Consider the following 15,809-nt stretch of genomic DNA (forward strand, 5'->3'; position numbering starts at 1 on the left):
AGGAGAGTAGAATTTTTATTTCTTTTTATTTTTTTAAATAGATTATAAATAGATTAAATTTTATTTGTTTTAATGAGTTATAAATAGATCGGATCGGATAGTCTATTTATTAAGTAGATCGAGTTCGAATTTTAAAATTTAATATATTTAATAAATATATCAAATTTAGATTTAGAATTTTTTTGATTCATTCTATATTAGATCGGTCTATTTAGATTTGGCCTGATCCGATTGTCAGCTCTACGCCAAACCCATAAATAGCTCAGTGGGGAAGGATGGTGGTACCGATGCCATCGTGGGCTATTGTTACACAAATGATATTTTTTTTATCGGTTAGTTATTAAAATAAAAAATATGAGAACAACCAGGAGGTACTGGAGTTTCCTGACAACTCCCTTGCCCATAAAGTATAACGCTTATTTTCCTAATCAAGACAGCTATAGATCATAAAAGAAAATATTTTATAATTCGCTGTCCGGATAATTGGAACTAATAAAGGTCCTTATTGAAACGTTCTAGGGGTCTCTATGGTCGCAAATCTCTCTATCAGGTTTTGTCGTCAAAAGGAAATTGTTGACACTTGTGTGCACCCTGCATAATATAAATCGTCCACTCATAGCCGGACCTTGGTGGCAATATCCTCTAGTTATTAAATACCAGATTTATGCACCTCTGGCAGGCCCAAGATTAGGTCTTCCATCTCCAGCATGCTACATAATCACTAAAGCAAACACATTACGCGTATATGACGCCCTGAATTAATTAAATTTTGGAACTATGTTGCCATGCTTTTGCCAACCACTTAGGTTATTGTAGCATTTGATAATGATATTTAACAAGATGACCTAAGAGATTGAATGTTCAAGGAACAATGTTCATTCACCACCACAGCTAGCTATCAAGACCTAATCCTTGCTCCACTGTAATTATTATTAAAAGACTTTTTTCCAACAACCATGGCATGTCACATTTAATTATGGTGCATGACGATGACGATGCTAGCAACTTTTCTATGCATCTTGCATCCCTTGTGTTCAATTAATGTAGCCATCTAGACTTCTGCATATGTATTGCTTCGCAGCAAAGTTTGTATTTTAATTACCATTAGGGTAACATATATTATATAATGTCCAGGACACTCTATGCATCATGACATAGCTGCAATAAACATCATCTTGCGAAAGTGGGAAAAATTTAGTCGGTCCATTTAGTCCCAACTAACACGGAAGTAATATGCACTTGTCTGAACCAAAGACACGGGAGCGCTGACACGGCCACAGATTCATTATAAAATTTCAACAAAAAAAGAATCAATGTCTAAGATCTTAGTTTGCTTTCTGGTGGAGCACGAGTTGTTTTGGTTATGGTATTAGAAGAAAATTTATTCTTACTGCTGGGTGTAGCTAATCTGTTTTAAGGCAAGCCCACCTAACGAGATCCACCCCTGAAGTATTATTCTGGAATTGTATGACGGCTTTGCGCCCAACGACTAGGTTATTCTAATGTTCCTTTGCTTGCTTTGAGGGCAAAACGAGTGAAAAGCTTTGGGCCACACCTAACGATAAAGGTAATTCCTTATTAATCCATCCGTCGGCTGGTTGTTCCTTACTAATCCAAAACATAATAATAATAATAAAAAACATGATATTTAGGTTCGAAGCTTATTTATTAGACCAAGCAGGTGTTGGAGCTCTGCAACCTTGTCACATAAAGACCTCCTTGTTAACATCATCACTATTAAGTTCAACAATGACTCATAAGGGGTGGATGATACAAAAGAAACTTGGGGCAACCAAGGCAAATGACAAGGAAAAGAGATATGATAACCATCAATGTCGCATGCTTTGTCGGAAGACAAATGCAAAGAGATAGAGAGTGTGGTGAGGAACATATCTCAATTCACAGACAAGATGGTGCCCTCAGCTTTAGGTTGGTGTGTCTAGAGCATGCAATTAACATCAATGGTACAGTCCAAATAGAATGACTCGGCCCCTCAAAGCAATGATTTTCTCCCCAAATATCAATATAAGGAAGTACTTATGTCCCCATCAAGGTGTAACTCTCTCAACTCTCATGTCATGTTTCAGTTGGCAAATAGAGTAAGGCCCACGTACCAAACGGGTATTGTATCAAAAAATTATTTCGTATGTATTCATATGGTTATGCACCATATCGATCATCTTATTTTCTTGTCGCGGCTAACCATAGAGATGAGTATAGTATACGGTGGACAGAATCCCAAAAAAAAAAAAGCGAAAAGATGATTCCCATCTGGACATGGCTTCTGATCCTAGCCCGTGCTCTCACCCTTGGTGGTTGGACAAAAGAACTATTTAATTATTATCTACAATCACGGGAGTACAACAAGCAGTTACAAAAGGGTGACACGCGCCGCCTTGACTTGGTCAAACATTTCAGTTTGTTGACTTGGTCTTCTCCCTCATCCTTTCCCCGGCCACCCTTGTCCTTGAAGGGTCACTAAATTCCGCAGGTGCATAACTATAACGATTAACTTTAAATAATTAATATCTCCATCTACGCTTTATTACAGTTGGAATGGAGTGCGCTGCCCACGTTGGATTAAGAATAAGATTCCCGCGTCATTTGTTCTTTTCCCAGGTTGTTTACTATTATATGATTATTACCATACGACGGGCGTTCCGTTTCCCGTTTCACCGCGTTTTCCTCTATGGCGGGCTTCCGATCCATTGGTTGGACTCTGCTTTCCGTGTCCCGTTTTCGCCAACCAGTTTCCGCGCCGGCGAATTCCAAAGCGGGCCCCGGTTCCGGTCAATAACTGGTTTCCTTGAGTGGAGGAAATGGCTGTCTGGTGTCAATGGATCTGCATTGAATCCCCACCACCCACCGGTCGAGAGGGCGTGGGAATGGGTACTTCGTTCTGTTTGCTTGTTGCCCTGTGGATTTGGTTTTTGTGATGGTTCTCTGCCGTTTTTTCTTTCCAGTTTTCTTCGTCGCCCCGTCAACATTTCCCCTTTCTCTTCTTCGGGGAAAAAAAAAACATTTCCCCTTTCCCTTTTAACTCCTATTCCCACCGCTCCCCCTTATCTCTCTCGTCTCCTTCGTTCCGAGCCCTAACCCTAAGCCTAAATCTCGCCGACCGATCGTCTCTGCTCCTCTCTTTGTTATTGGATCATCTCTTCTCTGTCTCTTTTCTATTGGCAACGGAGTTCCGATCCGGTCGCTCGGATGTTCTGCTCGACGTTTTGGAGTGGTGCTTTTTGTGCAGAAAGTGTCGGGAATTTAGCTCTCAAGAAAGGGTTCTGAAGGTCTGGTTCTGATTCTACTGCTATTATGCTACTATTGTTATTCAAGGTTCGATTTTTAGTATCACTTGGTATAGAACTTGTTTTGATCCATATATGGGTTGAGTTTGTTTGCTGGGTTTTGGAGGGTTTGTTCTGTTTAACAAGACTGTCTAGTTTTTTCGTTAAGCTTCTACTGGAGTGCTATCTTTTTCTCTAACTGTTATTGGAAGTATGTGTATTTTGGAATTCTAAATTTGTAAGTTTTGATTACTTGGATTTTTGTTTTCTTTACGGGGGAGTGGTTTGGTATGGTCTTTCTCTTGTTTTTAGCTTTTTAGATGTTTGGGTTATGACTAGAGAAAGGCTTGATGTTCTCGACGGTCCGCATGTATGATGTTGCGTAATATCTTGGCTATAATATTGGGTATTGTGCTGTGACTTATGATTATCAGATGAAAGATTTAGATTACAGAAAAGGGAACCTTCATTTGATGGAGTCTCGGTGATCAGTTTATCCGTTAGTATGAGCAGGAAAAGGATTTTAAGTTTTCTTTTTGTACATGTGTTTCCTGGTGATATATTTTATTTAAGAGGAAATGGAGCAGACATCAATTATAATACAGAACAATGAGAAATAAGTGATAACATGTCCATGAGGGTGCGTGGAATTAAATTTTCCTTTTCTATTGGATAATTAATGCGTGCTGGTGGTGCTCATTTATCAGACATCTGAAAGGTTAGCAATGTCATATTCTCAAAATGACGGGTAATAAAGAAAGTTTGGGATGATAAGATGAAGGTGGCGAACTCTGTTATGTTCCTGATGTGTGCTACTAATCTTTAAGATAAACTTTAGTAAAGCAATTGAAGCTCAGCAACTTATATGGTTCAAATGTCAGAAATAAAGAAGGTTTAGGTTGATAAGATGAAGGATTTACCATTTTTTTGATATGGACTAGGATGGGAGGGATCCTAAGTTGCATGGTTGAGGATGATAAGGTGAATGCAAGGACATTGCAGATTTAGCACACTGCAGAAAGCTTGGAAGTTGCAACACAGAAGATGAACTGATAGAAAGTGATTGAGATACTACAAGCATGTAAGACAGATGTAAGTGGAGGCCCTGGTGAAAAAGTTCAGTCAGATTAAATGGCATTCACATCCCAGCCATATGGAAAACTCAGAGGAATTGTAATTCTTGCCCTCCTTCAGATTTGGTGGCTGCTTTAAAATTAGGAAGATTGGAACTCAAAAGACGAGTGTAATTGAACAAGAAGAATTATGATGTATTGAAGACATATAAAACCATACCAGAATGAAAATCAAAGCCATGATTTTCATCTCAGCTAAGGTCTTGGTTGGCTTATTGGTGATTTTGAGCTTCTTTTCTTCAGTCAATATAGAATGATATTTTCAAGATATCTGGATTTAGTGTGTAGCAGTTTATGTAAAATAACAAATAGCTTGAATCCTGTCTTCTTGACTGAGATAAAATTATATCTTGGCTCGCTTCTCATCCATTGAGATTGTGAGAATCTTCGAACTTAGAGACTTTGATGGAAAAACGTTTTTGTATATATGCATCTTATTATAAAATTTCCACAGACTACTAGTATGATTTCTTTAGAATTTAAGGTCTCTCTCTCTCCCCCTCTCCTGGGAAGCTTGGATTCTCCTCTCATCTTGATGATGATTAATTTTGTTCACTATTTAGGAACATTAAGGCCATTAATTTTTGTGCCCGGATGACTGCTGACTGTTGTTCTAGTGGTTGATTGATGACTTCGAGATTTTTATATCATAGTAGTACTTGAAGTTTTCTTCGACTTTATGCCTGTTCATTTTCTGTTTGGGCCCACAATTTTTTGTTTATTCTGTAATGAATTTAAAAAAAAAATCCTTTTCCCATTTGTTGACATGTAGATAAAAATCAGGCTTTTGTTGGATGGGAAGCGATGTTAATGAAGTGATGCAAGTGCAGAAAAATTCTCTTGGTGCAAAGGTAGATACTAATCTTTTGGACATGAAGATGAATGTTAAGCTGTAGTCAATTATCATGTCATGATTTTGCCCTCGATACCTCATACACTCTATCATGGATTGAAGTTCTTGCACTTTGGCAGTTTAGTATATTGTTTCTTGTTAATAGAGATCAATATAAGTTGATATCAAGTTGTTTGTTTGTTTAATTCATTAGTTAATATAAATATATTTGGACTTTGTGTTGGACAAGTATTAATCAATTGGTTTTGGAAAAATAGTGGATTTATAAATGCATCATTTATTTGTCAAAAGATTTTAAACTGCTTTGAAGTGATTTATGTTGCTTTTATATCAAATACTGGAGTTGCAAGGTCTCTAAGTTATCCATAGACTTGACTGTTCTCCTGCTGCTGTTTTTTGTCAGTTTGCAAAAGCTGAAAGAGAGGAACAAAAAAAAAAAAAATCAGAGAACTCAAATCATGTGAAATATAATGAAGCTAGTGTTCTTCTAAATGACCCTCCATGCTGATTGATGTCTGATGCAGTGATCCATATTTATCTAGCTCGCTGCCATTTACTTCTCAAATTGCTTTGCTTACTGTACCTTTTCATTGTACCAATTGCTTCTTTTGATTTTTGCCCCTGTGGTTTAATATCAATTCTGTTATGCTAGGTGCACATTTCAATGTGTTTGGAGCTTAAAAAGATACTGGATAGTGTTGTTACAATTCTTCCTGCAATAGAATCGGCTCGGCCAGGGTACTCATCTGGCATACAGGAGTTATGTTCTTTAAACAATTCAATTGAGAGGGCCAAGCTACTTCTTCAACATTGTGCAGAATCTAGCAAGCTGTACTTGGTATGTAGTTTAGACATCCTGAACTTGGATTTTTAAGAAAAAAAATTAGTTTTTTGATGATTGTTGTGGAATCACAGATTTCAGTTGTCTTATGTCACATGGTACGCTGCAAAGGAAGTTATATAAGGGCACAGTTAAGCATTAATCCTTTTTTAATTAATTAAGAAAATATAAACATACAGCCTTATCCCAGTAATTCTGTAGGTTTGGGTCAGATTATGTATCTGACTTTGCCATTGGCTCCTATCCAAGTCAAATTCTCGATAAAAACTATCTCTAGATTGTTCTTGATAATTCCATTCAATTGTTTGATTTAAAAAGTTAAATTTAAGCAAAATAAAAATCTACCTCTTGATTTAAATGAATGCTTGCCATTATCCTGTAATGGTCAGCTTCTAAATGCATACAACTTGGTCTTTCTTTTTATGTCATCTGAAGAGATGTCATATCACTTCCATCTGCAAAACCTAGGTCTTCATTATTCTCCTGTCTGGTAGAATCTTTTGGTCTTCACTACATGATGTATCTTTCCAGAATTCATGTTATGCATGTCTATATGCACATACAGGACTGGACGTTGTTCAGACAAAGGGGTTGATGAGAAAAATCAATATAACTTGAATGATAGGAGTTCTGTAGTTAGGGTGATGAGTTTATTGAGCCAGAGTATTTTTATCAAACTTGTAGGTCTAAAAGTTGCACTGACATGGGAACTTATCTATGTTGAAGGAGAAAGATTACAACTTTTAAGATTGCAATTATTTTCTCCCTCTCTTGCATCCCAGTTCTCAGTCCTAATGCTGCTATTGGTTGGTTAGAAAGTCTTTTACTTTTAACATGCTTCATAACATGACTCTTTGCTTATCATTTTTCCCTAATTATTCCCATTCTATTTCTGGTTTGTGCATCTAACGTCCATTTTATAGTCTTATTCATTAGCTAGTGGTCTCAAGTAATGTCTGTAACAAAAGCAGATTTTGGAGTTCTCATTTATATACCATATTAACAGTCATGTTGTCTCATCTAGAGGGGGATAATTACTAAGAACCATCCTGGATTGACTGCATCACATACTATAGATGGCAGTGCTCGATTTGCATAAATTAGCAAATAATCATGAAAAATATTAAGGCATATTCATGTTCAACATTCCAATCTTGAATGAGATACTTAAGGAACACCATGCAGTATGCACTAAATTACATGCCTTGTCATCGAGGAGTTATGGTCAAGTCCCCTCCCACCAAAAGAGAAGGAATCATAAAGGAAAGAAAAGGAAAAATTGTAGGATAAATATTTTGGCTCTGACTGATGTCAAAGCAATCCTAAATTCTTTATTGCTTTAAATATTTCAAGCACAAATATTAACTGTCTTAAATATCTTCTGTTATCAAATGTTTCAGGCAATAACAGGGGAAGCAACTTTGTTAAGATGCGAAAGGATCAGAAGTGCATGGAATCAAAGTTTTTGTTGCATTCAAAATATGGTTCCACCATTGTTAGCTTCTCAGGTTTGTTAGGAGATTATCTGTAATAGATTTTACATTCGTTCACTTAGAGTTATACATATCCCCTATGTGCTTCCTATCTTTTTGATAAAATATGGAGGAATGGATCCCCATGTCTCTTAGAAGAGATATACTTCAAGCACATCAGTTAGGAAAATAAAACTTAACCAGATGGAGTTCCTAGGATGGGTGCCTTTATTTTGATCATGAGATAGCATGATTGTGTATTTTCAAGTGCTGGTTATGGTAGACTGCTGGTAGGGTTGATTCATCAGGTCAATGTAGATCACGGATCTTACTCTGTATCACTATTGTGTTATCAGTTATTTGATCAGCAGGCAGTGTTGGTTGGTTCATGCGTCAAATTCGAATCATCATTTCATTAGTGGAGATTTTTTTTTTTCTTTTTTTTTTTTCTTGTGTGTGTGTGTCCATCCATCTAGTTTCCTCAGCTTGAGTTAATGGGCGCCGTGGTGGTGATGTCAGATCTGCAGGCCACAGGCACTGGCTGCGTTTTTGCATTAGATCCTTCCATGTTGGTCTTTTAAGGGATTCGACTCTTTGTATATTCGATAATGAATGATATTTTTAGTTATCAATAAAGATTTTTCCCCCCATTGACTGATGGTTATGTTATTTCTACAGATTTCTGAAGTCCTTGATTGTCTTAGAAAAGCAAATTTTGTCATCGATTCTGCGGAAGAGGTGGCTGGCAAAGTTTTGCTAGAACTGCTTCAGCAGACTAATGCAAGTGATGATTTAGAACTTGAAGCCTTTCAGATTGCAGCTTCAAATTTGAACATCACATCTCCAAAAGCTATTTTGATAGAAAGAAGAGCCATAAAAAAGCTACGAGATAAGATCCGTGGTACTGATTCTAAAAAAGAGAAGCTCTTGAGCTATCTTCTGCATCTCCTAGATAAGCATGGAAGGAAAATGAGGCCTGATATTTGTGAGCACAAAGAGAATGTCAATGCAGAAAGTAAGTGCCCGACTCCAGGCATAAATTTGCATGTGATGCTGATAACTCTGAAAACAACGATGAGCCTATGATCATGGTGAGGCTCAAGCTGATCTATCAAGAACTATTGCACCTCCTGAGGAATTCTGTTGTCCTATTTCATCAAGATTGATGTTTGATCCCGTGGTTATTGCTTCCGGGCAAACATATGAAAGGATATGGATAGAAAAGTGGTTTGATGAGGGACATGATATATGTCCTAAGACACAAAAGAAGTTAGCAAACTTTTCTATGATTCCAAATTCTTGTATGAAGGATCTCATATCCAATTGGTGCAGTAAGCATAGCGTTAGTGTAATGGATCCATGCTCACAGCCTATCCCCGCAGCTTGTAGCTCTTGGGAACCTTCACATTGCAATTCCATATCAAGTTTGAAAAATGTTTCTGCACCCCTATTAGATGGCAAAACTGGAGATTTCATAGTTCAAAGTGACCACAGCAATGTATCATTTATCTCTTCTGATGCTAGCTACTGTTCAGATTCATTCCATGTTAGGGGTATTGAGAACCCAAGGGATAAATGTGCGCAGTTGTTCCCTTGGAGTGACGACTATCAAAAGTGTCAAGCATTTTCGAACTTTAACCATGACATGTTTCTGAGATTCTTTTGTGGACTCTCTGAACTTTCATTGGACTTCCAAGGCAAAGCAGTGGAAGATGTGAAGATCCTTTTGGAAGGGGATGAAGAGACCTGCTATGCTATGCTTTCTAACGGTTTTGCAGAAGCACTGATGGGGTTTTTGAAGAATGCACGTGATATGTCTGATGTCCGGGCACAGAGAACTGGAGCTCAACTTTTGCTTGCTTTTCTAAGTAACAGCAGGTAATTTTCTCTCCGTGGTTCTCCTTTTCCAGATATAAATACTTCCAGCAGGTCATTTGTGTAACAGAAATATACTTCCAGCAGATTATTTGGGGCACAGAAATTGAAATTTCTTCTATTATGATTAAATATATGAATGAGGGGCAACAAGTTGCCGATGTTTGTAAATAGTTCATTGCATTCACATTGCTGATTTTTTAGTTTCTAATTGTATGATGCTGAAAATTCTTGCTTGTGCACTATTCAGGGTTGAAATTCCGTCCTTGGGTGAAGATGTGTTTCAGTGGTTGGCATCATTTCTGGATTCTGAAATAACAACAGAAGCTTTGATGATATTCCAGAAGTTGTCTCATTTTCCAAAGTGTAGACCTGACATTGTGACCTCTGGCATTGCTTCTTCAGTTATAAAATTCCTAGATTCGGAAGACACTGAATTTCTAGAGCTTGCCGTGAAAATCCTTTGTGATTTGTCACTTCACAATGAGGTAAAATCTTCGATTTTATCCGCTGGAAGCATATCAAAACTGGTTTCCCTTTTGAGTGACCGAAGACTAGCACTATTTTGCTTAAAAATTATGCAAAACTTAAGTGATGATGAAGAGGCAGCAGCATTGATTGCCGAAACCAATGGATGCCTTGCTGCTATTGTAGAACTGCTTGATGCTGGCACTTGTGAAGAACAAGAATATGCTGTCACCATCCTACATTCTGTATGTACTCACAGTTTCGCAAATTGTCTGCTGGTGCTGAGAGAGGGCGTGATTCCAGCTCTGGTTGATATATCCGTAAATGGGAATGCCGAGGGAAAGGAGAGCGCCATGAAGTTGCTTCATCTTTTAAGAGATGTCAGGCATGCTGAGTATCTTGACAGTTCATGTCCCCAGTCTGAAACCTTACCTGAACCAGCAGAGGATTCCATTGAATGCTCTGCAAGCAAAGAGCCGATTTCAAAATCCTCTGGTTTCTTCAGAAAGAAAATGAAATTATTCTCAAAGCCTAGATCCCTGGCGGCTCTATTTTAAGCAGTTAGCAAGATTTCCTGGTCCAATAGACTTTGTACATATTTCTTACGTGACCGGTTTGTGTTTTTTGCTTTTTTTTTTTATTAGGCAAGCTTAAATCCTGTTAGGCCAGGGAAGGTTTTTGTTGCAATACTTCGTGGGATGCATATCCCGCATGTATCGACCATTAGTTTGCCAGTTGTATGTAACTTTCTTTTTTTTTTTTCCTCTATACTCCATGAAAAGAATGTATAGTCGTGGCGTTATTTTTGGTTACAAAGGCTCCTTTTTATTTGTAATCCCTTTTTGACGGTTTGCTGAATACTATTGAGTGATGGAATATGTGCATGGATTCCTACAGGCACCCGTGTAATTAGTTAAGCTTCGTGAGAAAGTACAGATATTTTATTCCTTAATGTTGCAGCTTTTTCGTCAAGGATGCACTTTTCTCTTTAAAGAAAGAAAACTATTATTAGAGACCTTAGTGCATAGCTAGGTTTCGTTGAGATAATAAAAGCAAACTTTATTCTACATTTTGGTGCAATGTCCCCACTGAGGTTCCTTCGCTTCGTCTGATTTTTAACGCACATGGTTTATCCCCCTTCAACTGGATGGTCCGTGGTGGTATGGCTTGTGCAGGCTTTGTTAGGAGGAATTATATGGATGGAGCACGGATTTTGCAGTGTGCGTCATAGAGAGATGTGCATCTCTCGATGGCCATCTCAAGAAGATTGATGGCCATCAAATAAAATGACCCTCGGGCATGTGCTGTATCATACATAATTTGCCTTGTTTGATGGTTGTCTATATTGGACAGATTGTAATATCTAAACAAAATTGAGAAGACTGAGAAGAAAAGAAAAGGAACAGTCAACAGATGTACCATATGATCTTCTCTAAAAAAAAATAAATAAGAAGAAGAGAAAGGAAAGGGCCATAGGTGTTTACGGTTATTTTTCGGAAAGACTATTTTTTAAAATATCTTCATTAGATAGACATTAATTTAAAATTGAAGTCTCATGACTTTGAAGAGATGCTTTGGTAATGGATTTGACTTTAGTTTACATATCAATGGATACGGAAAGGTGCCTTTACGTCTGTCCGGACTCTACAAATATAAAGCCCAATGATTAGAAACAATAATCTTCTTCTTTCATTTTAAAATCTTAATTTATCTTTCCTCCAGCATCTAAACAATTTCTTAATTTTCTTAAGATTTTATTGTATTCTGATGGTGATTTACCATGAATCAATTAGCAAACTCATTTGAGTGGGAGCAAATATCATCTGGAAGAAAGTGATTTACATACCTCAAAGTCTTAAATTATTTTATCTTTCTATCTAATCAATTCATTCCTCTCCAACAGTCCATCTCTTAACGGTGACCATCTAGAGATACATAGTATTTGGATCATGCTGTATCTTTCGCATGAAAGAATGATTGATTTTTCCTCTTGTTATTGATCTTTATATTGCACCTTGGATGGATTTCAAAGTATTCTAATCATTTCTTGCATCTGCCTGTAAAGATCTCGAATCCGACATTGTATAATCTAACAGTTGACATCCCAAAAACATAAGGAATCATTCTTTCGCGCGAAAGATACAACTGAAACCCATTGCATCCTACAGTACACAACACGTACAGAGGTTCCTCCATGGGTATGTGCCTTTGCAGGCAAGCTTGGCTCCAAATGCTGAACTCACTACCACCTGCATACGGTGGGATTACATCTCATGAACAGGCCATGCGTGTTATATAGCTGGTCGTGCATGATGCTAGCTGTTCTTAGTGTTCATGTTTCCTTGCAGACCTTATAATTCCGAAGCAGGCGAAAGAAATCTACGCCCACAGCACAACATGGCCCGACTCACCAAATCTCACTAATGATCGGAAGCCATATCATCGTTCAGTCCATGAGGAAAGAAGACGAGGAAATGGGCAGACGGCCGCAGCCGGTGGTGGATGGGAGGAAGTAGGTGAGGCAGGCGTGGAAAGGGAAGGGGTGGCAGGTGAAGCTGACGCCGCCGCGTGTCCTGCTTGCGTTTCCATCACCGCATGGGATTGCGTTGGAACGCGGCGCCCCCGGCGGAGAGTCAGAGAGACGAAAACATGGCCGAAGGACCAGGAAACGGTCCGAAAAGTCACGATATTGCGCGTATGACGTGCGGGCTCACGCACCGCTAACCTCTTCCGATGGCAACAGACGCACATGCCACGTGTCGGACCTACTTGCTGTGTGCGTGGCCCCGAGTAGGTCTAGCACGCCTCGAGATCCTTAAAAAACAAAAAACAGTTGATTTTCCGTTACGGCATATTCCAAAAAAAAAAAAAAAAACTATTGCCTTGGTCTTCTCCCAACTCTCCGGACATGGATAACGGATAACGATTTATTAGAATTATTACATGCTATTATTATTGTCCTTGATAAGATTAGTACCTCGTTCAGGCTTTTTTTTTTTTTTTTTGACAAATGTAAGGGAACTCAGTGCATGAACACAGAGTCATCAAATTTTATTCAAAATAACTGTACAAAAAAGAGAATAAGTCAACTTCTTATTGCTTACTTCTCTCCTGCCTTTTGGAAAGTCTAATTCGGGGGTTTGATCGGTAGATTTGTAGGCTAACTTCCAAACAAAAAGCAACGGCGGATCGTCGTCGGAGTGATGTGAACTGAACACCAGAAGCGAAAGCATCTAAAGACAGACCCAGCTGGATTTCTTCATGACCATCTTTGCTTCTTTCCTGAAGGCGTTTCCCCACCAAATCTGATCCGGTACAGTGGATGAACCTGTCCATCTCCATCATCTTTACCATTATAGAAGGCTTCTTGGTTAGCCGCAACAGTCTCCTCATCACAAAGAAATATCTTGACCTGGACAATGATACTTCGAAGCCAAAAAAAAAAAAAGAAAAAAATCCAATAAGAATCCCAAATTAGTTATCCAAGGTAGGGATGTGCATCTTTAGATTCGGATTGATTTAGGATCTATCTTCATATCGAACCGAGTTCAATCAATTTTCTTAAAACCAAAATAAAAATTGGTTTAAATCAATACAAAAAATTGAATCGATTCGGTCCGATTTATTAGATTGCAGGCTATTGGACTTTTGTCAATTGGGTAGTTTATAAAATAGGCTAAATGGATTACTAACTTGCTATCTATTTTAAGTTTTAACCATGTTAAATGGGCAGCTTATGGGGGATGGACTAAATAGATATCTATGAATATACTCTCTCTCTCTCTCTCTCTCTCTCTCTCTCTCTCTATATATATATATATATATATATATATATTCACATGGGTCGATTTGGTTTAAATTGAATTTTTCAAAATTTAAATCAAAATCGAATCTATTCTTTCAGTTTACAAAAATCAAAATTGAATCGAATCTAAAAAAATTTGATCCAAACAAATCCGAAATCAATGGTGTAAATCAATTTTGCGATTTGATTGGTTCCATTGCACACTCCTAATCCAAAGTCATTCAATTCCACTGCAAAGTGGTACTTTGAAGTTTAATTATGATCTGAGTAGAAGGATACATGCAACATTGGATCTAACTAAAGATTTGGGTGTTGGAGGGTTGAAACAAACTTACATTGGACATAATATGAATGAAAACTATTTTAGAACTTTGATGCAACCTGTTTCCAAATCCGAACATCTGTGATTCGGGAGATTGCATCCTACACAGCATGCACCTTATGACCATGCATACTATCAATCATAACTACTTTTTTCCTATGGGCTCTATTCATCAAATGTTTGTCTCAATATACTGCCATAAGAATGAGTGATCATCCAGACCCATCGTCATCCGCAGTTCTATCGATCTCCATCTCTTTTGCACCAGATCATTTATCATATAGATCTCAAAGTGCTCCAGCTCCATCATTCATTCGTTTTTATAGATATCAAAATATTCTATCCTTCGTATTCATTTATCTACACAGATCTCAAAGCTCCAAAGTTTTATCATTCATCCATCCACTTGCACATATCTCAAAGCATTTTGTTCTCCATCATTCATTCGTCTGTACATACCTCAAAGTAATTTATTCTTTATTATCTATTCACGAGCACATATCTCAAAGCACCTCGTCTTTTGTTATTTGTCCATCTACTTATATAGATCTCAAAGCATGTTGTCTTTTATTGTTCATCCACTTGCACAGATGTCAAAGCAACCAATGGGTGATACTAGTGGATCATCTTGAATTTTTTGTCTTTCTTCTTTTTTTTTTTAATTTTTCATGATCATCAATTTTTCCCTTTCCTTTAATTCTTGTCAAAACAAAAGCCTCTTTACTAAGCTAGTGGAAAGGATATTTCTAAAATTTTATAAATATTTTATTATCACGTAACTATAATATGATAATGATGTATAAAGGAAATAAATGGATAGGCCGTGATGTAATGAAAATTAAGTTTTGGTGGCTAATTAATTTTTTTTAAAAAATTTGAAATCAAAATATAATGAGTTTAAATTAAGTTGAAGAGATGTCTTTATAAATTTTTGAATTATTATTTATACTTGGTTTTTCACTCTTAGGATCCATTTGGTTTGGATTAATTTGGTATGAAAAAATAAATTTCATATCATATTATCATATTTGATGTGAAAAATAGAAGAGAGATGATAAAAAATTGATGGATCCCATATTTATTTTTTGGAGAGAGAAAATAAGATAAATATTATGAAAGGTTGGTATTTGATGAATTTTCTAGTGGTGGTAATTCATATTTGACAAAAATACCTCCAATGGATCATGAGTGCAGAATGAGATATTGATGATAATGAAAATACCGAGAATGATAAAGTTTAAAAAATAGAGTATACACGTAATCATTGAATATATTTTAATATCTTCTCAAATTCATTCAATAAAGAACTAACAGATGAAGTTATGCAAAAGACTATGTGATTATAGTTATTATATAAAAAATAATTAGAGATAACGTTATCTTGATATTAAAAAATTATTTTATATTAATGGATATATTTATTAATTTGACAATATTTCTATACAGGATTATCTTCGATCAAATATAGTAATTTTTTAAATATTATTTTTTAAAATATTTTTTTCATTGATAAAAATTATTTTTTTATAATTATTTTTTATATAAATAATTTTTAAAAATTATTATATCATCCTGTAATTTGATATATCCTAATCGAACTGACCTTTGGTGGATTGAATGAACCTATTGGTGAGCTACTCACCCATGTTGCTAAGTCCTTTGGCTCTACTTGATTGAAGATTTGAGATTGAAATAAGCCGACACACCATAACGTGCGTGCACGTAAGAAATATATAAAGTTCCATACGGTCAGTCA

General features: G+C 36.8%; 1 protein-coding gene across 1 annotated transcript; it reads left to right on the forward strand.

The window, feature by feature from the left end:
* Nucleotides 1-3,202: 3,202 nt before the first annotated feature.
* LOC105058751 (U-box domain-containing protein 5) lies at nt 3,203-10,761 on the forward strand. Its single transcript, XM_073249192.1, is given in 8 exon segments — nt 3,203-3,333; nt 5,190-5,268; nt 5,923-6,108; nt 7,512-7,619; nt 8,262-8,622; nt 8,625-8,663; nt 8,666-9,461; nt 9,709-10,761. Coding segments are annotated over 7 exon segments (2,322 nt in total). The 5' UTR covers nt 3,203-3,333; nt 5,190-5,211; the 3' UTR covers nt 10,484-10,761.
* The last annotated feature ends 5,048 nt before the right edge of the window (nt 10,762-15,809 follow it).

The sequence above is a fragment of the Elaeis guineensis genome, chromosome 15 (genome assembly GCF_000442705.2).
Source record: "Elaeis guineensis isolate ETL-2024a chromosome 15, EG11, whole genome shotgun sequence".
Taxonomy (NCBI): Eukaryota; Viridiplantae; Streptophyta; class Magnoliopsida; order Arecales; family Arecaceae; genus Elaeis; species Elaeis guineensis.